This window comes from Anopheles ziemanni, chromosome 2 (assembly GCF_943734765.1).
Source record: "Anopheles ziemanni chromosome 2, idAnoZiCoDA_A2_x.2, whole genome shotgun sequence".
In the NCBI taxonomy this organism is placed as follows: Eukaryota; Metazoa; Arthropoda; class Insecta; order Diptera; family Culicidae; genus Anopheles; species Anopheles ziemanni.
This window is the reverse complement of record NC_080705.1, coordinates 27,744,447-27,771,157: the sequence shown is the minus strand read 5'-3', so window position 1 is coordinate 27,771,157 and position 26,711 is coordinate 27,744,447. Positions and strand designations below refer to the sequence as shown.

Genomic DNA, 26,711 nt, shown 5'->3' with positions numbered 1-26,711 from the left:
AGGATCCGGAACGGAAAAAATAATGGCAAACACAAATACACCAAAAATTTTGCTGAACCATAATTACTGGCGCACGTTGGTTAGTTGAATTAACTCACCCCTTTGGAACGGTGTTTGGAAGTCTCATATTCCGTTTTGCTTCTCAGCAAATCACCTGGAGAAAAGTGTGTACAGGATGCACTGGTGACAGCGTTAAAGTATTTAATACAATTAGAAGCATTGCGAACGATACACCATCGTTCATTCCTTATCGTATCGCGTACCAGCTGCAACCTGTTTCCGTATCGCTTCTCTCATTGTGTCTCACATTGCCCCACACTATTTCAGGAACGAAACAACGTTCTAAATCACCCCCCTCTGGGCAACCCAGTTGAACAACCTGCCTCCTTTACATGCTCCCGAGAAGAGCAAAAATAACCAACCCTCCGGGGACGCTTTCGTTACAATGTAAATAAATAAATTTGCAACACTGTTGGCATGATCATTTTATCACTCGGCGTTCCGCTATGCTTAAGGCTTGTGTAGAAAAGTTGAGCGTGAGTGTCGTAACTTTCGAGTTATTTTTGGAAACGGCTGCTTACTTAAGTTGTTCCTCCGAAGAAAGCTTCCTCTGGGACACACCTACACAATGCATCTATTTAGATATAGGATATTTTTGGTACCATTAATTATTCACCATTTCCTCGGTGAGAAGGTATCTAAATTGGTATTGGATGATCCAGGTAAAAATAAAGTGAATAGGAAGTTACACGTGACAAAATATATTTCCATCGAACACTACTGATTATGGTCTATTTTTGGAAGCCATATTAACCGTAGAACTTCCGGCGTTGGTTAGGTCCCATGGCTATAAAAAGTAGATACTACGTATGTCAAAATACGGAGCGTAAGATAAAATAGAACTCTTAAAAATAATAGAAAAGTGTTACGTTACGAGAAAATCAAACAAGAAAATAAACAAAACATAAACATACCACATCGTTGCGTCTCTTTTTTCAAGTCTGGGATAAATGTTCCTAAACGTACCTGAAACGAAGAAAAAAAAGAAAGGAATATAGTAAATAGAAGTAATAAGGGTGAAAATGCGTTACAATTGGGTTGCAATATAGATCGATGTAACACAGCGAATAACGAGAAGGAGAAGTTTCGTTCTAACACATTCGAGTAGGAAGTAATTTTTCTCGCGACACGCCACGCCGCCTGTAAATGCTCCCTAAGCATGGCGGCTCTAGGCTTCCGTGCTACCCACAGGACCGCGTGTAATAATTGACCACTTGTTGTTAAAAGATCCTCAAACTTATCCTTCACGTGGTGGGTTTTGGTACGTAAATGCAAACGTCCCCTCCCGTTTCAGCTCCTGCCCGAAGGAAAGTTCGAAGTGATTTAACGTTTCGAGAGGTGCGTACGACCCGATACGGTGTTGGTGGTTAGAGTGCCTCGACATGGAAACTCGTCACGAAAACCGACACCGTTCGGCAAACAATCTTGGACGCGAAACCCTTCGAAATTCGTGCCATGTTGGTTCCAGCCGGGAGCGCACTCCGGAGAGTGGACAACATTAACTTCATTGCGGTCGACAGTAGCCGCCCCAACCCGCAATTTCTGACCCAAATTGGGCGCGGATTGTGGACGGAGGTCCTGTTCGGTGTGCCTGACTAGCGCCAATTGATATGCAAATATGCCTAGTTCCGTAATTTATGTGCCTCTGCAACAGCCGGCCAAGTCGGTGATCGGCTGGCGAAAGGCTGCCGTCGGAGATCGAATCAGGGCCCTCTGGTCGTCCTGGGCCAAACGGAACGTATCCCGAAAAACGGGTCCCCCGAACGGGCACAATTTCTACAGATGTCGAAGGGGTTTTCGTCTTCTACCTTTTCTAAGTTCTATTCGTAGATTCGATCGCTGACAAACCGCTGGAGATGCTGGCTGCAAGTCATCTCGTATGTGACTGCGCATTAATGAGCCTGCTTAGATCTGACAATCTTTGGGCCTCAAAGCGCAAGGCGATAAAAAAATCTCGGTAAAGAGGAGGGCATGGTAAACGAACGGTGCAACTGCTTTATCACCATTCGATCGACAGCATACCAGCATAAAATATTATCAAGCGTTTTTGATCCTGAAAGCTGATTGCGCATAGACACTGAACCACAGTAGATTTAGTTGAAAAGTTACAAATTAAACAGGGACAGATTTAAATTTAACCGAATGATAAAAATCTTTTGAAACTGTTTCCAATTGTAAAACATTCATTTTTGTCGGTTTTATCAACCAGTATTTTTTTAATCGTCCAAATATTTCTACGTTTACAAAAACCCGCCATCCGATTTATTTTTCGATAGAAGAGAGGTATGAACATGGCGTTCTCTCTTCTCTCTTTTCCTCTCGCGTAAACCATTCACCTGAGTCGACGAAGTAGGCGTGTCGCTGGACATCGATCCCCCAAGGTGCATAGAGTATCGCAATCGGTTATTACCGGTTCGCAACCTTGCTCGTTTTGCAAGTGTGTTAGTGCATCTCCATGTAAAAAGGTGGTCAGGAATTGTATTTTTTTTACGATTCTTTACATACACTCTTACATTCCTGATAATGTTTACATCTCGATGACGTCACATAAACCGGTTCATACCGGTTCGAGGATTTCTAAAATATTCTTAACTCCATTGGATGTCAAATGCGTAATGCGCAAGCAGCTTCTGTCAAGCACATGCACTGTAGTTTACTTCTTTTTTGTTTGGTACACCAAATCTGGCGTCGTAGCACTTACGAATGCACCGGAGAAGAAAGCCTTACTGCAGCAACTGCATGTGCATTGCGGCGCGCGCTGACTCATTTCCGCCAGACGGTCATTATGTGCATCGCCGGCGTCGCCGCTTGCCGAACCAACAACCGGATGAACCGTTTTAGGAGTAATTTGAGAACGGCCACTAAATAAAGCAACGGCTTTGCCGATTTCTCTACAAACGCGGCCGCTGGTTGGCTTTTCCCTGTTTCCTCCTCGACACGCGCCATGGCGTGGTTAATCATGCATCAAATCTTGAAAACAAATAATTGTAGTTTGGAAGTAAATATCAGTAAATTATCCGGAGGACGACCGACTGGACGGGCCGCATTTTAGGTGATTTCATTTTTGCGAAACTAAATAAAAAGTTTGAATTGAATTCATCAAAAATCAACATAGTTACTTTAAACGTTGTTTGCACGATTGCGAAAATAAATCTTAACTAAAAGCTAGAACGTTTATCCAATAGACAAAACTCCTAAGAATAGCTCGGACAGGGGAAAAAATCAATTAACTTCTCGACTTTCAATTTCGATCCATTATAGAGCTTCATTGGTTCGATTACAAACGCCCTCGAAATGAAGCGCCAAAGAAAAGAATGCAGTCGATTCCACTCCAGCCGCGACATCACGTGCATTCTAGAACTGTTTGCAATATCCAGATATAGTGGAACTAATCGGACGCTGTTCTACGTGGAAGTAAAACAATTACTCGGTGTCTCTCTGCTTTCGCCTGCGCTTTGCCGAGAAATTGGAAGCAATGCCGCCAGAGAAGAATGTTTTTCTCTTTTTTTGTGCTGTCTGTGTTCGTCCACTTTGAACGTTCACTCCGTTTCCCAAGGGCACGATTGCATCAAAAGGTGCGGGAGAAGACCGACTTACGAAACGTCGCTTTCAGTACCGGTGCCGGTAACAAAAGTTCATGACTTTCGTGTCTCCTGCAGGATTCAGCAGGAATAATGTCTGTGGATTGCTCCGAAACTCCCGATGAGGACGAGCATAATATGAAACATGGAGTGGTGGTGGCACGAACTCCAACCGGGAAAGAGACTGCGGTCCTCCGGTGGGAGCACCATGTCGTGAATTGTCATTTCGTAAATTAAATTTTGATATATTGCAAAAGTTATTAAAAATCGCAAACGCTGTAAGTAAGTCGCTCCTATTCACTCAGCCTTAATCGTGAGCCCATGCCCCTCAAGACTGACCCTCAGTACCTCCACCGCCGTCCTCAGAGATATTCGATGAAAGGAAGCCAGGCCAGAAATCGACAACCACACGCCATGGGAACGTCGCCGTTCAAGCGAACGCACGATTGTCGTCTCGTGAAATCCCCCACAAAACAGAACGGACTCGGCGGGATTCTTACAGTCTTCATAGCCGCAGTTGGAGGTCGACGGATTCGAACTTTCCGAATCGTTCCGAGTCAAATGAATCAATTGAAGCCTCTTCTCGCTGGTGTTATCGGCGCGAGATGAATGGGTTCGCAACCCCAGCGAGCTGCGGCACGAGGGATTTGGGAGCATAAAAGTGGTCTTTGAAAAAGATCACCGATCGTGCGCCGTTTGGAAGATGCACAAGGACCGCGAGCGCGCGTGCGCATCTTTGTTGTACCTTCCCGAACGGAAAAAAACTGCAACAAACCAACCGAATTTGTCGTCGACTTCTGGGATGAGATTTTTCTTTTACTCTTTACGCCCGAAAGTCTTGAGTGCAGCGAAGCACGAACGTGCAAAGAGAATCCGCAGCTCCCAGTGGGACTCTGATAGTGGAATTACTGGCGCATGTTTCTCCGCTTCGTTCTTTGTAATCCACTACAGACTGTTTCATCGTTTTTTTTATTATTCCACGAGCAAGATAACGTTTGGCCAGTAGAGTGTACGGAAAACAAATACCAACCCGAAAACTCCTGCTAAGCCAAAAAGGGATCACTGATACTGGAGTAGGTTTACTTAAGGTTTATTATTAATTTACCTTTTATTAGTTCGAAAGTGCAACACGCGGACTACGAATCACTTCAAAGGGGGGCACACCAAAGTGCGAACTGGGATCCCTTGGGAGGGGCACGAAGGGGCGAAAGGTCAGATAACATAATATTAAATTTAATTTATTACAGATATCACAGAGTGCGCCCTCTGGGGGCGAACCTCGCCGGATAACGGAACGCGGTGCGAACGAGCTGCATTTCCACGCAAAAGACGGATGGATCCCGAGGATGAAGATGCAACAACACGCGGGCGGCCTCCGAACGAATGCCTTCCGATATGTGCAGCTATAAATAAAGCCATCGGAAAGGCGCTCGTGGGTCCGGAACCTCGGAACGGCTCTCGTGTGAGATGAACTCCTCTATTCGAACCCAGTTTCTTCCATCACAAAATGATTAATGCAACCGTAACCGAAATGAATAAATTATACATTTTACACCCGGGCGCGCTAAAAAGGTTTCCCAGAGAGGAGCAGACGTATTTCACACACACACACGCGCACGGAGGGACTACGGGGCCGGCGTAAACAGCCCATTAGAAGCAGGTCACTGCATTCGAGTTTTCGAGGGAACGAGTGCAGGAGCAGTTTAAACTGCTCAAATTACTCCCTCCTCCTTGACGCAGTTCGATCGCCGGGTGGGGTGTTGGACGGGAGGAAAATATAAACATTACAGAACTTCTTGCGCAAAAATCAACAACCAAACCCGACCCCGTACCCTTCCGCAGCACGCAGAGGGTTGGGAAAACCGAAACCAACCGAACTCGAAAAGAGCAAGCGGTTGGTGTTGGAGGAACGGATTCGAATGATTCAAACGGGATCGAAACGCGAGAAGAAGAAGACGGTAATCTTTCGGGGCTACGGGCCCCCTAGTCTGCTGCTCCCAAAAACCCATCATATCACGCTGGGGCGAAATAGAAACAATAACAGCAATGATAATGAATGTACCCTTCGCGACCTCTGGAAGCGCGTTGGAAGCGCGGAGCATCTAGACGAGCGAAGCAGCTGGTTGTCTCCGTAAATCAATCGACCCGCGATGCACGTTCGAAAACACGAACGAGACGCCGCGTTGTAAAACTGCACCCCCGGAGTACCGGCGCTCCTACCCCTCCCTCCATTCTCGCCAGTAATTGATACTTTGACGAAGCAAAATGTATTGGCATTTTTTCGCCCTTCGATTCCGCTTGGCATGGCCGCCACAGGGGAGGGAGGGGCTCTAACGAAGGACCCCGTCGATGGACACCGGTGTCGGGATCTCGGTCAGTGTCTCGTGTGGCCACGGGACGGTCATCTTCCAGGACGACGTTCGAGAGTTCGAGCGCGCGCGCGCGCGGAGGAAGAACATAAAATTTTATTGCTATCATAATATTTTTGTAAATATGGCTGCGGTGTGGAACAGGTGGGTGAGGGGGGGTAGCAAACGGGTTGTAAAGTGGTGGCGGTGACGATGGGTTCAGCCCCCTTCCTCGCCCGGCCAAAGCGGGGACACGGACAAGGGGAGCATTGGTTGGAGAATCTTCGAGGCGCGCGAAATTTATGACGATGCGGAAAGTGTAAATTGCGAAAAGATTTGTTCGGTGTTTTTTCCGCTTTTCTTTCGCTTTTCCATCCCCTGGTGCCCTGCCCCCCCATATCCCGCTGTTTTCGGGCTGGGTTTCGCCCTTCTTTCGGACGCTGGTGCGAAGTTCTAATGGGCCTGCAGAGGCAAGATGAAGCATCGCCGCCGGCCGAGGGCAGTTGGCAGGCAAATTAAGACTTGTTCGAATCGGGCGCTTCGGGGTTTTGCCTCGCGAAACCGAATTCGTTTCTGTGCGATCTGCAGTCAAATTGTTCGCTCCCCTTTTTTGCCCCCTCTCTGCGCCCCGTTTGAAGAACCAAACTACAGCAGCATAAATTCTTGTGAAGAAATAAGGACGACGAAGACGACGGGGCAAGACATTTCCACGATTATGAACGGTCTTAACAAGGTGGTGGGTACGGGGTAAGGGACAGTCCGAGAGGCTTGAAATTTTATCGTACAATTTTTATCTGCCACCGCAGAACAGTCCGCAGAAGGCGCGAGAGCTTAGCCTGCCTAACTGCATCGACGCTTAAGACGGGGTGGGGAGGGAGCAAGCCAGCCCAGGAGGAAAAGAGTGGAACGTTTTTATGTTAATGTAGGATAATAAATTCCGGTAGCCAGTAGTATCCTTTAGCCAACACCACCAGCATAACCAGCAGACGAGCACCAGCAACTGCCGCGTTATGGAATGCAGAGATTTGTGTTTTATTTTCTGCTTTGTTTTCCTCGCCGATGGGAGCCCGAACCGCGCCACCAGCGAAATGGATTGTAATTTGTTTAATTTCGTCCGATACAGTCTCATTCGAGCCCACTTTATTGGCTTTATCAGGAGCTGCGAGAAATCGAACACCGAAGTATCACCAAGTTCGATAGGAAAACGAATAGAAGCGTTTTGCAGTAAATCATGCTGACATGCGTTTATGATTATGTTTAATGCGAGTGCGCAAATCTCGCGTTTCGTGTTGTTTATTAGAAAACAAATGCAATGCCGTAATTCAATAAAACCAAACACGGTACAAAAAGAGCATTTAAAATATAAATCGTTTAGAGAAGTTCGTTATCAATAGACAAAAATCATACAAACAAATAAATTCAGCTCACTTTAAGCCCCATTTTGGTTGCATTGCGTTCTGAAGTTTCTCTAAGGAGGTAACTATGTTCGATTGTTCTGTTGGTATACATGCAAAAATACGGTACATTAATTTGAATTTATCACTCTTTTTTATCTGTTATGAATTATAACATGAAAAAATATTGATTACTATGATTAGAATCTCGATTTTTCTATTAGCAGCAATCAAAACACAGCAATTAATTAGTAAACTTTCTGCTGTGCCAGCAATGTAAGGGAAAAAAGGGTAAACGAAAATGTAACCAGGAACTAAATCAAATAAATTGTTAGATAAGTCGAATGAATTATTTTGATAGATGAATAAAAACAGCAGCAAACTGAAGCGCGAGGTGTAATGTTTCGTTTCATCCCACAAAGAAAATTCAAAAATTCCTACATATAGGTAGCATGTATCACAAGTATCACAATTATCACAAGTTTTTGTGTGCTATGATTTCAACATGGACAAACTATGTGATAACTTGGTATCGATTTTTTTTATTAGCAGCAACATTTACGATACTTTCGTTTGAAATTATTTAACTTTCTGCTCTGTTATGATTTTAACATGGTCAAATCATGAGAAAACTAGTTTTGGTTAAAACTTATTAACTTCATTCAATGCCTCACATTGAATGAAAACTTCGATGATCAATTGTTATTATAGGCCTGAAATATCGACATGTTGTACAGTATTCAGAGAAGAGAGATATACAGAGAAGAAGAAGACAGTATTCACAAAACAGATTATTGATCTCGAAACCAGGATGATTTTAACGTATTCATAGGATTTCGAGAAAATGTTATAAGGACACTTTCCTCCCTAGAGCCCCTTCTGCCAAGGATCCAAAAATGTGCATCGGGCTAGATTACCTTCTTCGCTTGGTGATTCCGCCGAGCGAGGGCGCCAGCTCGGTGAGCTGCGCGTCGGTCTGCATCGGGGTGACGCCGGCCGCCGCCGCAGCCGCCGCCGCCGCCACCGCCTGCTGGTGGTTGTGGCTGACGGCGGCCGCCGCCACCGCCGCGCTCGCACTGGGCAGCGGGGGTGGCGGGGGCGGGGGCATGTGGTGCGGCGAACCGTAGTGGTGGCCGAGCAGCGTCGAGGGGCCAGGTACATTGTTGAACGAGGTGATGGTGGAAGGCGGCGTCGGCGACCCGCCGTGGTGGTAGGGCGGGTAGGCGGGATGGTGGTGGTGCGGTCCGGCCAGGTACGCGTTGCCCGGGGTCGCGTAATGCGGCGGACCTTGCGATCCACCCTGCGCGTACGCGTACATCGTGCTTACGTCATATGGTTCCAGTTTGCAGAACTTTTGGTATTGGGTTGCGTCCTCAAAGTCCACTCACTCCGTCCGTTACTCCCCGCACGAGGGAGGGAGAGAGCTGGCGGGTGAAAGGGTGACCACACTTTAGCAGCTTGTTGTGGCTCGACGAGACACTTCCGGCCGCAACGATCATGCACCTCGATAATGGTCGAACGCGCCTCGCTCGAATAAGATTTATCCGTTGATAATCGATCGCTGCAGAACCTTTACTCCGACGGGCTGCTGTTTCCTCTCGTTTCGTATAATTCTACCTCTAATCCTCTACCACTATTTGCGTCGATGGAGCTACAATTTACGATATGTTTAGCACTATCGAGATGGTCCCTCGATCTCGTCTCAATTGCGGCGACCAGTTGCATCAACCTAGGCCCAAACTCGCATCAAACACACGCTCCGTTTATTCTTGTCACACTTTCACGCAACCTTGTTGTTGATAACCTTTTTCGAGGACTTATTTTCCACGGATGCAATGAAAAACAAAACAGAACGCTAGGAAAACTATCACAAAAAACTCGCCACACGCATAATCACACACTGCCTGGCGCACGCAGGCAACACCTTCCTCACTCACACACCGGTGGAACAGGCAACTCCATGTCGATGATGATGATGATGAGGCTGGATGAGGGCGACAAAGCCGTCGGGAAAACGTTTGTTGCCGCTAACGATGCGAATGATAGTTGCTACGCGAGCCGCCGCCGCTGATGAGTATGATGAGCGCAGCATGCACACTTCGTTATGTTGCACCTCTTTTTTTCCTCGCTTTATTTTGCGGTTGTTGGTTTGCACTCACTCGTGCGCCACTTAAGCCACTAGTATTTTCCACTTCTCACTCTCTCTCTTTCTTCACACTTTTTTTTTTGTATTCGCAACACCTTTCTACTGCACTTGCAATTTTTCGCTTCCCTTTTCTTTTTTATTATTATTATTTTCGGTTGCTTTATCCGTTTTAATTTGCACCGAAACGCGCCACGCCGGATCCGTCGTGATGGGTGTTTAATGGACTGTGCGTTTATCTGAATTTGATTAAAAGCAATTAAAACGAACATCCGGAAAATCGATCCGATTGTGCCGTGGGCTAACAACTCTCTCTCCCTCTACTGCTGAATTAAGGTTTTCCGTTTTCCGCATCGGTTAGAGCGCAGCACGAGGGAAGGGCAATTTAATATTAAAACCCCACTCGAAATTACTATCATAACACGCGGTTGGGTCAAAAATCGAGACACTTTTGATTTCCGTCGTCATCGTTTTTTTTTAATTCTTCCCCCTCGTCCAGCTTATCAACCGATACTTACGGGCGCGATAAAAATCAACCAAAATAAAACGGCGGACGGAAAGCAGCTGCATCGGGGAAAGGCACTGGGCAAACATCCCCCCGCCCAAACCGTCCCGCCGTGCGCCACCCGGTGTCGAGAGTGAACGCGTGGAGTCACGCGTAAGTGATCGAAGTGCAATTGCAAGCTGCAAAACCGGGCGGACGGTGCAACAGCATGTTTGTTGCCCTTTCGAGCACGCCCTCGTTGGTTCGCGGTACGATTGCAATCGCGACAAGGGGGGGAGAGGGGTTCCGCCATTCGAGTGATCTAATTTTGATCATTGCCACTTAACGTTTGAACCCCCCTGGAGAATAATGCTTTTCCTGTTTCGTGCTTTTGTTTATGCCGTCGGATCGCTTTGAGTGTTTTGATATTTTTGCATTCATTTTAAAAACTTTCTTAACAATTTGTTGTTCAAAATTGAGTTTGTTTAATTAATGGTAAGAACGAAAAATAAATTTTTAATTTAAATAAAAAGTCTACTTTATTATGAGCTTAAAAATGCTCAATCATGTGCGATGATTAAGCCAAACATTTGTCGGAAACTGTGCCACCGGCAAACCATTTTTCCTACCACCCGGGAAGGGCCGCAAGTCCGTGGGTTTTCCACTTAGCCGCTCGTTGTTATTGTTCTGTGTTAAGTCAACTGCACACAACACAACAACGGACCAAAAGCCTCCACATAACCAACCGGCCCCCCCATCCCCATCATCCCCAGGGGAGGTTGGGTTGGGTTGGGTTTTGGGTGCAATATTGGTAAACATTTTCGCAACACTTGACCTCGTCCGGATGGAAAACAGTTCCACCTAAAAGAAAAAAAAAAACGGCTTGGTCTATAGATGAAGCGAGCTGGAAGCGGCGTGGTTTGTGTTTCTTTTCCAGCTTTGGACTCTCGCGAACACCCCCCCCCCCCCACCCTCCCCTTGGGATAGCCATTCCCTCCTCGGAGGCCATTTTGGTTTCTTTTTCCTTTTCCCCCCCGCCGGGGTTGCATTTCGGTTTCCTCTGGCATTGTTTTGCTTGGTTTTGTTTCAGGCCCCCCCTCCTTTCCCTCACCGTGTGGAAGGGAATACAATGTCGCCCTTTGGATGGTGGTGGTGGTGTTCCAAGCCCAGCCAAGTGCAGATAGTGGCAAGCATTACAATGTCTCGTTGCTACCTCTCCGTCGCTAGCTCGCTTCGCCCTCGGCAGTGCCGTAAACGGAATGACCTCGGCGTGGAATTGCTTCGGCAAAACCCCTAAACCGTACGCGGCGAAAGAAACGGTAGGGTTTTTCCCAAAATAAAACCTCCGCAGGACTCAGTGAGTTACCGTAGGAGTCGTAAAGCGGTAGGTGTATATGCAAAAGTGGGAAAATCACAATTTTTGCCTGCGCCCAGGATATATGCACACACAGCCCGCTTTTTCGCCGGTCCTTCCTTATGCTCACACACACACACACACACGGACACGCAGCTGTTCGAGAAGTTCCTGTTACGGGTCGTCTCACCCGTCAGCCATCCTCCTATCGTCGCCTCGACGACCGTAGACCGTTGGACGCTAAGGCTGTAGCTCTAAAGTCGGTAAGGTTATAAAGTCCCTTATTTATGTCCCTTTGACTACGCGCGCTACCATTGTCACCACGGAGAAGCGGGAGGCGGTGTCAAAGTGTTTGAAATTCGAACCAACCGATGACAAAAACCGGCTCCGGAAAAGCGGAAAAATGAGGACGAAAAGGAGGGACGTTGTTTTTGCCGCCGCGTCCAAGTGGAAACGGACCCGACAAATCGGATACATCCGCCACTTGATGCTTCAGCTGGAACGCGATTTATGAACTCAGCTGCACGGTGTAGTGTACTTGTCTTACACATGGATGGAGTTTTATTGGGCGAACTCCTTTAACGGAGTTCCGATTCGATATGGCATCAAATACGATTCATTTGGGTTTAGGAAAACTTTAATTTTGACGACTTTAGCCTTTCTTAAATTTAATGATTTACCTTTCTTGGTATATTGTTAGTAACTCTAAAGAAATTCTCCTACGTTACTCATCCTTCGAACGATTTCATTTTCCTTGCTGATTATGCATTGGCACATCCGAGCCCGGCACCCCCTACCGAGCCTGCTTCCGGTAGGTGTGATTCATCACAATTTCCATCCCATTCTTCCACAATCAATCCATCACCAAACCGACCTGAGTCGAGAGAGAGCAACCAAGCCTATCCTCTGTAGAACCTGCAGTTTGACGGAGTTTATTCCTATTTCTCTTCCTGTTGCATCCTCTCCAAAGGAACATCCACGGGGAAACACAGGTAGCCCACAGGTGGCCGAAGGATAGCGCAAAGGAAACGACCCGGGTGACGTTCGTTCCCGATCCGTATCGGAGGCGGACACGGGCTAACACCACTTCCGATAAGGTCAGCGTTGCGTCCTATGCACCCGCCATGATTTGTCTTTAACTATTTTCACACCTTCCTTCCTTCCTTCGCCTTTTGTGGCGCGGGTTGGGAAAATTTATGGACCTCCCCCGTGTCGAGCCTGGAGGTGCCTGGAACAGGTTCCACATATCGGGTTCCTGGAAGGACTAAGGCCACTACGCTGCGTGCTGCGGGCCGGTTCCGTTGATTTCAACTCCGATGCTGCGACAACTAGCTAATAAATTCTGCTCGTCTTTGGTTTGTTTGACGGCCCAAAAAAAGAGGTTGTTGTCTAGTAGTTTATGAATGAATCTCGCATCTTCTCCGCGACCCAAAGACACATTTTGATGTTTTTTTTTCTTTAGTCAACATCCTCAACTCGCCCGGAAGATGATATCTTAATCGGGTGTTGGAAGATAAATCAGACAATCGTAGCCATCGGTGTGCCACTGTGTGTATTTACACCGCACCTCGGGAGGCGGTTCGAGTAAGTCAACATATTTACATTCTGCCTACCCTTCGTCCGACTCGTTGCACTGCCCGCCACCCGCTGGTAATTATGCGTCGTGATCATTGGGCGGAAATATTTGTTCAAGCAGAGGAAAACGAGGAAAGAAAAAAAGTTGATGGAACAGAAAAAAAGGGAGCGATGTGTAGAAAATAAATAAAATCGTTATGCGCATTCCTTGCATAAGAGCCATCCGCGGTTCGTAGAACCATTAGTTTTGCCACTCCAAACCCAAACCCTCCGTCTCCTCGTCTTGTCTTTTGAGCCGCACACCCGGCTTGTGTCACACTCGAACGGACATCCGACGGGCGGAAGAAAAGGGCGACGCCGGACGATTGCAGCAAACGGGCGGATGACGTGCAGCAGAGGGAAGCTGCCGGCCACCGATTAGCACCCGTCGTTCGGCACTGATCGTAAACACCACATCGGTGCACAGCATAAAACGCTGGGCGCGAAACGCATTGCAGCATTAGCGGAAAAGCCCCACTCGTTAATAATGCAATAAATGTGTGCTAAATGCAAACAGATATACTTGCGAATTGCTTCACCAAGTTGTGTGTGACTGGCGGGTGTATGGAGTCATATCCGAACGGAGAAAAACTACTGCGGTTTTAATGAGCCAAAAGGGGCGGGGGGTATTTATTTTCGTTTGTTCCAGCTAATGGAAATGAACGAAAATGAATCTATTGCCCGGTGCGCCATTAGATGTGCTCATAAATATCAAAACCTGGCGGTGGAGGAGGATTGAAAAACAAAACCCAACTAACCGATACAACTAAATGAGCAGCGTTTAGCGGCACATACTTCAGGCCGGCGCGTGCACGAAGCAAGGCACTCCGCTATCTGTGCAGAAGTTATAAATAATTCACGCATCCACACACACACACACACTCACGTATGAGCACAGTTTTACCCGACCGGTAATCGATCTTCAATTAGCGTTGGCCCTTAAAAACTGTGGAAGGTTTGAAGAGGCGCATTTGTTGGACCCGTTTGAAACAATAACGAGACGCAACGCATTAGATTTCATGTCAAACAAAACCACCATTATGAGTCAAATTTGTAGGCGGAAAATAGTTGAACAACGTGAACACATGTACCGTACCATCAAACCGCGACAAGCAGCGGTTCTTAGTGGTGTATTGCGATTAAATAAATTAGATTACGCTACGACGCTTTGCAGAGCCTTTGTCCTTTCGATGCGAACGATGTGAAATGTGTTCGTTCCCTTACCGTTTTTGTTTTTTTTGGATGGATATCACACCCGCACCCCATCCTTTTTCCGGCGGGACTAGAACCTTATGCGGCGAGCGGCTTTGTGTTTGGGGTTTTTAGTTTCTCCTCTTGTTTTTTGTTTTTTTTCTCTCTTTTTTTGGAAAAGTGAGGTTATCATCCGGCACATCAAAATATCAATCAACCGGCAGACAGGGGCAGACACTCCGCCAGCAACACGGTGGACACGTTAAACGCTCCTAATAACACAATTCAAATTGGCCTCAATTTTCTCTCCCGCCACGCTGCGCCGCCACATACACACACACACACACGGTTTGAGCACAGAGTTTCTCAAATTGTTTTAATTGGCTTTCCGAAAAACGCGTCCCGAAAATGGACGAAAAAATATAAAGCTCCCTAATGTGGGAGTGGTGGAGAGAGCTGGTGGTTGCGGTGGTGGCATAAACCAGGCGGTGTGGAGGAAGGGCGAGAGTGGAGTGCTAGTGTGGCGGCATCACTGGAAACCAGTAAAGTACAGGCGGTTCCACATAGAGCACCGTTGTTGAGAGAGCGCTCGGAAATAGCTAAAAAAAATAATAAAATGGGAAAATCTATCTCGCATAAAAAAAATAAACGAGCAATATAATAATAAAACAAAACAACATCCCACAAACGGTACGCACCGATATCTACCCTCACCCAATACACTGTCCCCCATCCCTTAGACGGGACCTATAATACGATTCCTGCGTACGGTTCGAAACCAATTAAACTTTATCCTCCCATCTGGACATCCGGCCCGCGTAAGCGAGCTGCCACACTTCAAACACACAAAAAAGGACTCTCTCTCCAACCTCGCTCCTCCCATTATTTCCCTCCCCCTCGCCGACATGGGGACGGTTGAGAGGAAGTACCCGTCGGGGAAGGGGGAGAAAAAATACCGGAAACGAAGAATTGATTTCGAAAAACTGATACCAACCCATCGCACCCGCACCGCCCCCCCGCAGAAGAGGGTAGATAAGTATGTCCGCGTGTTTGTATGTGTGTGTGTGTGTTTTCACGTGGTGTCCCTTCGGTTATCCACCGTCCTTCCTGGCACGTTGTTTACATGCCACCTTGTGTTTTCCGCCCAAAGGCAGTGGAGGTCCTGCGCTAATAACTGCTCCTATTGACCAAAGGCAATTTCAGCCACTGTCTAGGAGTAGGCGAAGGGGGCCAACAACCTTGGAATTATTGTTCGATCGAAATTTTTCATATTAATAACCGCGAGGAGGTTTTGATGGGGAAGGCAGATGGAATGCGTTATCAGTTATCGGGTTTAAATTATTCTTTTCAAATTCTTGATACCAACGTTCACTTGGTTACACAAGGAAGAGTTATTCAAATGGGAAAAGCATAAGCAGACATCGCTGGTGCAGTTCTCCGCTTTCTCAACCCCTCAGGAAAATACCACTGGAGCAACAATGTCCTTTTCCGTCGCCGTCTCCAACGGTGCCTGACGACCGGGGCGTTATGGGTAGCGATCCGCTACAATGCAAACGGAGATACCAACCCTTACATAGACAGGGGGGTTGGTTTGCTGCTGCACGTCAAAAACAATATTCGTCGGGTGCATGGTGGGTTCTGCTTTCCATTTTTCTTTTCCCATTTTTTTTTTGTTCAACGTTACCGGCGGCTTCACGCGCCGTCGCTTTTTTGAAGACATATCCTGCCGGTAAGTGATAGCTAATTAACCCCGCTGTGTCTGTGTGTTTGTTGTGTCTCTCTCTCTCTCTTTCTGGGGGCTTCGGCTTCGTTTGACCTCATCCATGTCGGTCCCACCAGTGGTTCCCTTAATCTACTCGAAGGGGGTCCGAGTGCGCGTCATCGAACGCTTTTCGATGATCCGTTAAGAAAGACAACGTCGTGCGATTAACACTCTCTTCTGGTCGGATAGAAGACCCCAGAGGAGTGTCCTGTCCGAAACTAATTAAGGGGCCCCCGGACGACGCCCGGGTGTCTGAAAACCACTGAACCTTAAAAAAAACAAATCCACCGGCAATGTTTAAAGCGAGGGGAGGGTTCCTTGCGCCCGACGGCGAGCATATGGGACGACGATTTCAAGCCAGCGTCAGGATATGGAAGAGGAATATAAAAAAAAACACAACCCCCATCCTTCCAGGACTGGCTTTGGTGAGGAAAGAAAAAGGAAACCACCCTGGTACCGTAAACCGAAATCCAATCCAATCCACCCTTTGCGCTACTTTCGCAGAAGGCAGTAGTAATTGCTCCTGAAGCTAACTTTCAAAGTCAGCGCCAACGCCGGAGGAAAATGAGCCGTCGCTTTTCTTCACCGACTACCAGCCAGTCAACCAGAGCTCCAGTCTCCGGCTCGCCCGCCACTCCAGACTGCCAGACTTACTTGTTCATTTAGTTTGTCGGTCTGTTGGTTTAGTTCGTTCGTTCGTCCGTCCGTCCGTCAGTCAGTCAGTCAGTCAAAGTCATATCTTCACTACTGACTGTGGAAGGACATCCTCTCCTGCGTGAGTATGTGTATTTTTATGCTAGCCAAAGGTCGACAGACAGCTGTCACAAACATTCGTAAACACGGGCACGACCACCACATCGACAGCGTGTGGAGCCGACCGAGGAGGTTGTTTGTTGGTTCCCGGAGAAGCGGGGAGGACTGAGGGGGGCGAGAATGTTGATGGCCGATAAATACCACCGTCGAGCGATTGAAAGTTTACTTCCCCACAACAACACAGTCCGCACACACCACTTTGGAGAGGCACACTTGCACAGCGAGGCAATTTTTTTCTCCCTTCTAGATGATATGTTCGGTGTTCATTTTCTTTTCCCGTGCTATTTTTTTTTTTTTCGCTTGGCCCTCCCTTTCGCTCGAAGAAAACAAACTTGCAAACGTGGCCGATTTTTCTATTTTCCCACCCGCCCACCCACAAGAAAGCTAATTTTCTCCTTGCACCGAGCGCAAAGAAAACAGGATAATGGGTGTCCTCCTCAGTGCGGAATGGAGAAGCGAGCAGCGAAAAGCATCCTCGCCACCCCCACGACCCCCGATGACACAATGATGGGGGGCGAGATGATGGCTGCACACAATCATCCTTCCGGCGAATAACTGCTGAACTGGCAAGTGCGGGGGGGCACTAGGCAAGGAGGGCGGAGGGGGCAGCTTTTCCTTACTCGTCACCAAGAAGCAGAAGCTTTTTTCCTTCGCTCATCATCACCTCTTCTTGCCAACAGCCACCTTGAGTCTACACACAGCACCAACACCGAAACGAAAGGCGAGCGCAAATGATAACAACAAAGTAACAAAGGGCCGACCGAAAACAGAACTTTATGAAAATAAAGTGAAACAAAAAAAAACAAACAACAAACAAACCCATCACACACATTTTCCGGCCCGCGAAATGACTTTTAAAAAGAAAAAAAAATCAGCACAACAGACAGCACGACTGAGTCGATCATTTCCAGGGAAAGAGAGAAAGAGAGACATACAGAAGTGAAAAGTTTTGCCCGTCTTGGGGTTGAATGTTGCTTTTTTTTGGTCCTTCCACCCCAGTTTCGTCATCCAGCGTACACACGTTTGTGTGTTGTAACGTGGCGCAACCTTCGGAAAAGCAAAACATCAAACAACAGTGCTCTCCTGCGGGAGAGAAGGCGGGTGCACGGTGCCGATCCGCGGAAGGGTTGCACACACCCTTGGAATGGGTTTCTTTTTTTTCACCGTTTTCTTCTATCCTACCCCGCAGAAGAAGGGGGTAAGGTTTTCTTCCCCCGGAGTTTTCCGGACCACCTTCTAGACTTTGCTAGAGGTCGGGGCATTTTTCTAGAGACGTTCTGGCGGCATGCTTTTTATTTGCCACCGCCCGGCAAAGGTTGTTCATTATTTAAGTAAGTTCTGTTCGAAAGATTGTGGTGTTTTGCTGTTTGCATTTAAATCGCCGTGGATTAGGCATTTTTTTTCCGCGGAAAAAATGCCGATTCTGAAACTTTCCCTCTCAGATTACCACACGATTGTCCTGTACCTTCCTTTCCTCGGGGTTTGGGCTTCTGTAGCTTTCGTTGGGATGGTGAAAACCGGCAAACTTCCGGTTACTATATTAACCCTGGTTTTGTGTTTCTATGATTCAAGAAGGAATTCCGTTTTCTTGCTTTGTTTGGTGTTTCCTCGCCCGTTTCCGTCCCTTTTCCAAGTATGATCCGAAAGTTGTACAATGCACTTTTCACTGCACTTTCCGTTCCCCCATAAACTCACACACACACACACTTAACTCGTGACTCGGGTGCGGCTCTAACTTCTGCCCACTTCGGTTCTAGAATTACAACTCGTGTTCTGCTCCGTTTCTCGTTTCTTTTTTTCGACCCTCTATACAATTCATCGAAACAACGAAGTCAACCCAAGACATTACAATGTCAATTATGAGCTGCTGTTTGCGCGCACGAGCCATTCGCCATCTCGGCCCGGCGGATATGTTGTTTGCGGCGGTACCTTTTTTTTACTGTCCAGGCAGCGGGGAGAGAACGTGTACGGCTGGTATATGTCGACGGCTTCAGCAATCTGAGCCACGTGTAGAAAGGCATCGGATTGCGCCCCGATGAGTAGTGCATTTACTTTGTTCATCCCGTTCCCGAGCGGATATATTGCGCCCGGCGAAGGTTCGCCCAACACGTTAGAGAATGCGACGAGCATCAGCCATTCCGGAATAGAGTCAGGTGCCTTCAACGAACTGAACTTCGAAGTTTCTCGTTATGTTACGGAAACAAATGTGCCTTGGGACATTCCTTATATTTCTTCGCTTCGAAACATAAAATTCGTAGCTGTAAAGGAGGAGCGAAAAAGTAATGCAGTGTTATAGATTTTTTATCCCTCTACTTTGAAACATTCACAACATTCCACAAAGGACGAAAGCGACCATATTTGAAGGAAGTTTCGTATGGGACTAGAAGGAAAAAAACTGAAACACAGAACTAAATAAAAACACACTCCATAATCTAGCCTCATCCTTCCACTGTCCCTTCGGTGCAAACGTTGTTAAATAGAAGAAAAAAAAAACCCGAAAGCAAATTTAATTCTTTTCCATAAAAAATAACACAACTCGCCCCATTGGGGAGGGAAAAGAAGAAAGGCATCCTTCATTCGGGTGCAGCCAGCCAGTGGAAACGCCAAACAATGCGACAAGACCGGTGGCCGAAGGAATGCGAAAGTGCCAAGGCGAGTGGTGGAGCGCACGAAAACGCCAGCCCAGGGCAGGGAAAACAAAATTTATTTCCTTTTTAATTTAAATTTTCCCATTTGGCACCAGCTCGAAAGGAACCACCGGCTCGGGGACGAAACGTTCGGTGTGGTTGGCCGGAGTGTCTTAGGTGAAGGGGGAAAAAACCAACACAAAATTAACCTACAGCCATCATCAGCATCAACAACAGCACCATCACCATCATCATCATCACCTTCAATGCTTTGCCACCGGGAAGAAAGGACACGGCGAGCTGCGGCCCGAGTTTGAGCAAATAAGAAAGCTCCTCCAGTTGGAAAATGGTGCATTTTCGGGCCGGCCCCGCCGCTGCCGCTGCATGCCGACATAGAAAGATGACGATAGCGAGGAAAAGTTTCCCACGGCGAGAAAAAAAAAGAAGGATAATGTACATGCACAACGAGTGTTTTGTTTTTCCTTCCTTGACGAAAATTTGTCCGATGCAGTAGTATTTGCGTCAACGGAGTGGGTTACTTTTTTGTTCATAACATTCCCATTGGAAATATCGCAACTGGATGAATGTGGTTTACTTTTTGCAATTTCTTACACTTTTAATTTCCTTTACTGTTTAGAACGAAAAGGAGCGATTTTAGAAGAAGTTATCAAACTTCAAATAGCGAAAAGATTTCCTCAGTTCGGTTCGAAAAACCGCATAAACATGCACCCAATACATGCAACATTATAGCTTGCCCACGCGCGCCCGGAGACGGTGGTTTTCCACTTCCGATTCCGGACCACGTGGAAAAGCCTTCGGCAGACACACTGACGCAGGAAAGCGATCGCAAGGAGTCGCGAAGACGAGCTAGGTGAGCAAAAATTTGGACCTGAGCTTAGGAAGGACAAACCCAAAGGAAACGTAGCGCGAAATGCAAAGCGCACCGAGTTCAGCGATTTTCCACCGATTTTCCAGTCCCAAGCGCGAAGGCGCACATACAAGCGCACCTTGAAAATCGACAAATTTTAACGAAACCACAAGCACACCGGGCCAAACAAACACCCGAACGTAACGCCACACTGCATCCAAAGGACGAAAACTAAAAACCAAAACCAAAATGAAAGAAAAAAAAACAATCGGCACACAAACACATACAGCAGCAGCAGCAGCAGCAACAAAAATATGCTACACGTTCCTTGTTTTTCCTTTTCAGCCTCCTCTCGGCGCACCTTTCCCTTTCGGCCATGCGGTAGCGTATGGCACGGTAAAATGGGAGGATTTTTTTTCCATTTTTCCAAGCCACACACACAGAAGGACACAAGCACACACACGCACGGTTTTCACTCACACGTTCAACAGCACAACAGGAGTTGTGGACCGTGGAGGACCTGTCGGTCGGGTTGTCGGTTTTCGGGTGGTTTTTTTCTTTTTTTGGAACGTTTTTCATCACTCGTTCTATCTCCCTCGCAACACCTTTGAGCAATTTTCCCTTTCGGAAGGCGCACAATGCACTACTATTATTATTATTATTAGACTTTTTTTTATATCCTTTTCCGCCACTGGCCGCCGCTTTCCACCCAAAATTGCTCCGGATGAACTGCGGTGTAGGTGTTGCACGGGTGGAAAAGGAATGCCACGGAGAATTTTCCGGTCACCCGTCCATTTCGGATCGCTTTTGGGGCGTTTTAGTTTCGGGTGTTTGATACATGATGTTATTTTCGTGTGTGTGTTTTTTTTAATCTCTCTTTTGTCTCCTGTTGGTCATCCTCGGGTCTCCTTCGTGTTGAGAAGAACATGGTTCAGACATTTCTTTCACGCTGCATATCCTGCCGCTGTCAATCAGCAAACACATGATCGATCGTGCACACAATCACCAACACACGGCAGCCGCCTTAGCGACACCTGGGGCCCGTCAGCATTTCGGATAGCATTTCGCCGCGAAGTTGATGAGCTAGTTCTTTCCTTTCCGATTCGGTTGATGTGACACTGTGTTTCTTTGTTTCCGACTGCCTGGCTGTGCTTGCCTGTCCGCCAATAAACGCCTCCTCCTCCCGATAACCGGTACGGTCTATTTATCTTTGTTGACTCTCGCGACTGGGGCTCTAGTAGAGCAGTTTCGTCACCTCAAACGCCGGCGACAGCCGACGACACATCAACATGGTTCGGACGTTCGACACACGGAACGGTTCGCAAAAATCGGCGAGGTGAGAAATTGAAAATCAAAACACACTCCACCGGAACTGGCGGAAACAGGTCCGACCGGCGCGACTTTGCCCGCACGAAGCCCTTTTCCGCCGCTGGACGCGAGGTGTGAAATTCGCCAATTCCATGCATTTTTGCTGCTGCTGCTGCTGGTGCGCTCGGTGTCGCGGTGTTCTATTTCATTGGAGGTTGAAAGTATCGGCATCGGAGTCACTAATGTTATTCCCATTGACAGCCGGAAAAACAAATTCACCGCGCCCCGTACAATTTCCCTTGGCTCGCGGAAGGCATTCGATGGGTAAGAATATAGAAGGAAAACCTCAACCCAACAGTAGCCCCTGGCACAGATCGAACGACACATACACACACACACATACACTCAGTTGATAAAAGATAATAAGGAACTTGAGCACACAACACTACCAAAAGGGAGAGAGCACAGGAATTCGCGTGGCAAAAACGGCACCAAAAAACAGACACTAGACCGAACGCTGCTGGTGGCACGGAAAACGCACGGGGACCCGTAGGCGAGCCTTCGCGTCGCAGGACAAAAAGGAAAAACCCCGTACGCACATCCGCAGCACACACGACGAACCGCTCATTCGCACGTCCGAGCACGACGAAAGCTTCAAACTCACTGAAAAAGCTGCGGCGAGCAAAAAGCCGAAACGGATGAAGTTTTCAACTCGAGGAAGAATGGAAATCCTCTCTTTCGCGGGGGAAAATCCTCTCTCTGTTTGGCGGACCACCAACACACGGAACGGCGCGTCGTGATTGGCCGACGAACCGGGCGCTACCGGTTCCGCGAACCGGTATTATCGACCTTTGTGTTGAAAAGGCGTTGAATGGAGAAGGTCATTCAATCGGTAGTTGGAAGTCAGTGAAACCGGAACGCAGCTGAGGGAGTTGTCTACCACGTACCGAAGCAGGCGTGCAACACAACTCAGTCGACGCGAGTCGGGAAAACTCGGCGGAGGAAAAACTGCACATCATCACAAACGGTGAGTGGAAAACATTCCTCTTTCAGTGTACCGCTTTCTTCGTTCGCTTTCTTGTGTGTGCTCGGCAAGAGAAGGCATCCTTCTCTTTGTGTCACTTTTCCACAGGACGAACAACGGCTCTCCTGTTTTTTTGCTGCCCATTGTGCTCTCTGTCTCTCTGCCCGCAAAAAAAAGAGGCTCCCATCGTAGGACGCATACCTGGAATTCCGCTTTCCGTGTAGTAAATAAATTGAACGCCTGCCGAGAGCGAACATACCTCAGGCTTATGCTGCCTCGGGCTGCGATCGCAACTGACTGCAGCTTAGATCTACTGATAAATGTGTCGAATACTCCTCTTGATACCTTTAATGTTTATACTTTTCTGGACGCTTAAAGTATTTTATCAAACTTCATTAGCCTCCAAAAAATGAAATTACATTTAAATCCATTTCAGACGACCTTAATCCCTTCATATTTGAAATTTTCAAAGTAAAACGCGTATGGTCTTTAATAAAAGCCATGTACCTGTACCCTTTCCATGGCATGCCCAGTGCATTCCAGAGGCGCTTGTTCACTGGATCTAAGGATCCCGTCTGTGCTCGCCAAACCTACCGCCAAGCCGGCCTTCGAGTGTCCAGTCTCGGAGCGTTGGGTGATAATACTTCCACATCGGGTGGAAAGTTTTCCTCGAAAAAACTGTACCGGCAAGCACACCCATCTGCGTGCTCACATTCTCATCGCCAGCGAGAAGCGGGTATCGCCGAGGAGCACCCCCGGGGAACTAAACTCCCCGACCGGGGGCCGACCGGAAGCAGCGCCGAGCAAGGACCAAAACTAATAAGTCAAAGTTCTTCCACCGGCGCCCCGGACGGTGCCGGGGCGTAAAAAGGAAAGGAAAAGGCCAGGCGAACTGCCCAAGAACGGCACAACTCTTCCGAGCTCCGGCTCCACAAGAAAATGCTCTACCCTTCGCCCCACAAGCCCCATCCCCAACCGCAGGCGGTCCCTTTTCTGTGCTTCATTTAATGTGTGCAAATTTCATCTATTTTCTCTAATGGAAGAAAATTGTTTTTTCATTTACCTTCCAGCCCCCGCGCGCCACTCGCACACCAGCACACGTACACATGCTGCAGCGCACACCATCATCATCCGTGTACAACTGTGTAATGCCATTTGGGAGTCCTTTCGTTCGGGGTTTATTTCATTCCGCTTCGTTCTTTTCGGCGCGTCCATAGTTTTCGGCCCGGAACGCGCTGAGGTGTGGAAAATAGATGGGTGGGGAGGAGGAAAACTTCCCTATTGCTGGAGGGCCGCCACTGGGTTTACTTACATGCTGCCCCCCCACCGCTCCCTTCTGGGTCTCTTCTTCGTCTAAAAATAAAACTTTCTCTAGCATGCGTCATGCTTAACCTAGTTTGAGTTCGTCCTTTCGCTTGTTGTCTTCACCAGTTTAAGATTTTCGATCCACCGCACCGGCGTTCGGGGCATGTGTCGTCACTTGCTTAAGCCAGCGGTACCAGTGGCGTATTAAAGGACTCTGTGCTGTGATTTAAAGACGGCATTGTACTCGGGTAGTATTGAAATTCCTGCCAGACATTATCGAGGACCGACCGAGAAGTGCATTTTAACATTCACCAAACCTCAAATTGGTAAGGATCAATTTCAGTCTTCCTTCATCGGTTGACCAACTACGGTCAGGCGGAAAGGATACGCTTTTCCCTTGCTTCAGTAAACCCAGCCAAACGGAAGCAGCCGCTTACTACACCGTTTAGTAATAGTTGAGCGAAAGAACGCTTTCTTGTGGCGGAGAAAGGAGAAAGAAAACGAACCACTTCAACGATCTCATCGGCGCGCTGGAGAAGTGTTTAAGTTTGTCATGTCCATTTTACCCAATATCCCCTCTTTTCCCACCCCTCACCAGGCACGAGCATATCAGCACATCGTCATCTCGAACCCTCTTCGAATCCATTTCCGTCCGGATGAAGTGAACTGTCGAAAGTGTTTCCGGGAAAGCGAGAGGCGGTCAGTTTCGTGGTTCAGGGGGATGGCCGACAGGGCTGAGGGATGCTCGAGTGGTCAGCAGTAGCCCATGAAAGTTGAGAAAATTCTTCCCCATCGCACGGCCGGACACGGCGGACGAAATGGGGCGCCGGGAACGCCTCACTAAACAGTCGAGCGAATAAAGCTGGCAGGCGTCCGAAAAATGAAAATGAAACTAACGCTCGGGAGGCCTTTTGGAGCCGTCCAAGACGCATTTGTGTGGAACGTAGTGCGTAGCTAAGTCGGTGGCGGGAGACGACAGGGAGTGCATAGTAGGGGTTTGATGTTTTAATGATTCCCAAAGGACCTGCAGTCCGCCGTTCGGCTCAAAATGGAACAACCAATGGGAAAAGGGCGATTCAGTAGTGGTGGCCAGGAGTTACAGGAGTTATTTTTTTGCTGTAAGTGTGTTTTCGTTTTACTTTCGTTCAACCCAGTTCTTTAGGCGCAAGACAGGACATCACTCACTAAGGGGTTTCATTCGAAACATAGTTCTGGTGAAAACGTGCTCTTCAAGCACGGCACGAGGTTAGAAAATGGATTTATTTCAAAATTTGACTGATCGTATAAAGTTAATTAAAGAAGAAGAATTGATTTCGCAGATAGTAAATCATCCCTAAATACAGGCAACGCAAACCCATGTTTGACATAATTTGACAGATCTACTTCATTTACTCACTTGTTGATCATTTGTTTAGCATATGCCGAATTTAAGTATAACACATTCAGTATTTTCAGTCTGATGCTGTTACTTACCTAGAAAGAAAAAAAAACAACAAAAACAGATTAGACACAGTTTAAAAATGGTTTTTGGCTATTTAAATGTTTGGGTTACTTTTATCATAAAACAAAACTCATAATCATCAACACAAAACGAAATAGTATAACTGTAACACAGAGAAGACATAATTTAGGTGTAAATCAATTGTTGGCCGTGAACTTTACAACAGTTTTACCCCACGAAGCGCTGATTTCGTCCATGGACTTCAGCAGTTCGACCAATCATACCCTAAATCAAGGTTTTTTTTAGTATGGCATTTGTAGGAAAACTATTCCTTTTCCTTCCACCATTGCGCTCGGTGCAACCCATTAGTACCGCCATTTTAAGGCCGTTTTTCCCTCCGCTTTGCGGAACGTCTTCCAAGAGACTCTTCCACCCAAACAAAACACCTTAACTTTCAAGAACCTCGGCGCGCGTTAAACTCGAGGCGCAACTTCATGGCGACAGCCGGGTACATAAAGCGAACACGTAATCGATTTCCTCCTCGTTTGTGGGAATACCTTCCCGAAAGTGAGTTTTCCTCTTTTCTTTTTTACTCCACTATTTTTCCCTGTCAGGTGGGAGGTTATTGTACTATTTCCCAACTACTTTCCGCAGTGGAGTCCTGGCTACAGGCCGTGTGTTTTTTGTTTTCTTCTTCTTTTTTCGGCCAGACCGTGGCACCAGCGGTCGTAAAAATCCGCGGACCCGGACGAGATATTCCGAGCCGAATTTCCTACGAGACTCGATTGGCCGTAGTGAAAGTGTGCGGGGATAGAGAAGTGGCGTTGCCTCCGCCGCTTTCTTTCCGGCTGGTCGGGGCGCAAAAATTCCACATCGAACGCACAAACAAACACACATGCCCCACAGCAACACAACACCAGAAGGGCAAAAAGGCAGCACCCTATAAAGGAAAAGAAAGCCGAAAAGAACCATCCATCGTCGTGCATCATCAGTTTCGCTAATTTATTATTCTATGACTTTTGGTTCCAGGGACGACGCGCCGAGGGACCTTGACGCTCGCTGGGCTTGGACTATTTTTATTCATCGCCCCGCTACCTCCGGTCGGCCCCTTCGGCGGTCCCTTCGACATACAACTTACATTTCTTCGTTCCAGTTTTTTTGGAGAATAGCTTGACGATAAGACGGATGTGCACGGGAAATTGTGAGGAAATCGAAGAAAAACAATCAGTCAAGAGCTGATAGCAGGGACAGGTATGGTGCCTGCGTTCGAGAGGAATAGAATTTTTACTGGATTTAGATTCCAATCATGGAGCTAACTGTTCCATCGCAAGCCTACACCAGGCTGTGTCCTGGAAACATTGGAAGCCAACCGCGAACGTACATCTTGTAGAATA

At 47.4% G+C, this 26,711-nt stretch overlaps 1 protein-coding gene across 1 annotated transcript in view; it reads right to left on the bottom strand.

Annotated features, from left to right (window-relative positions):
- LOC131295000 (aryl hydrocarbon receptor nuclear translocator homolog) overlaps positions 1 to 26,711 on the bottom strand; it is a 198,439-nt gene that overhangs the window by 142,505 nt on the left and 29,223 nt on the right. Inside the window, exon 3 of the mRNA XM_058323059.1 lies at positions 975 to 1,026. Within this exon, the coding sequence (XP_058179042.1) occupies positions 975 to 979 (5 nt within the window). The 5' untranslated portion in view covers positions 980 to 1,026. The remainder of the gene's footprint in view (positions 1 to 974; positions 1,027 to 26,711) is intronic.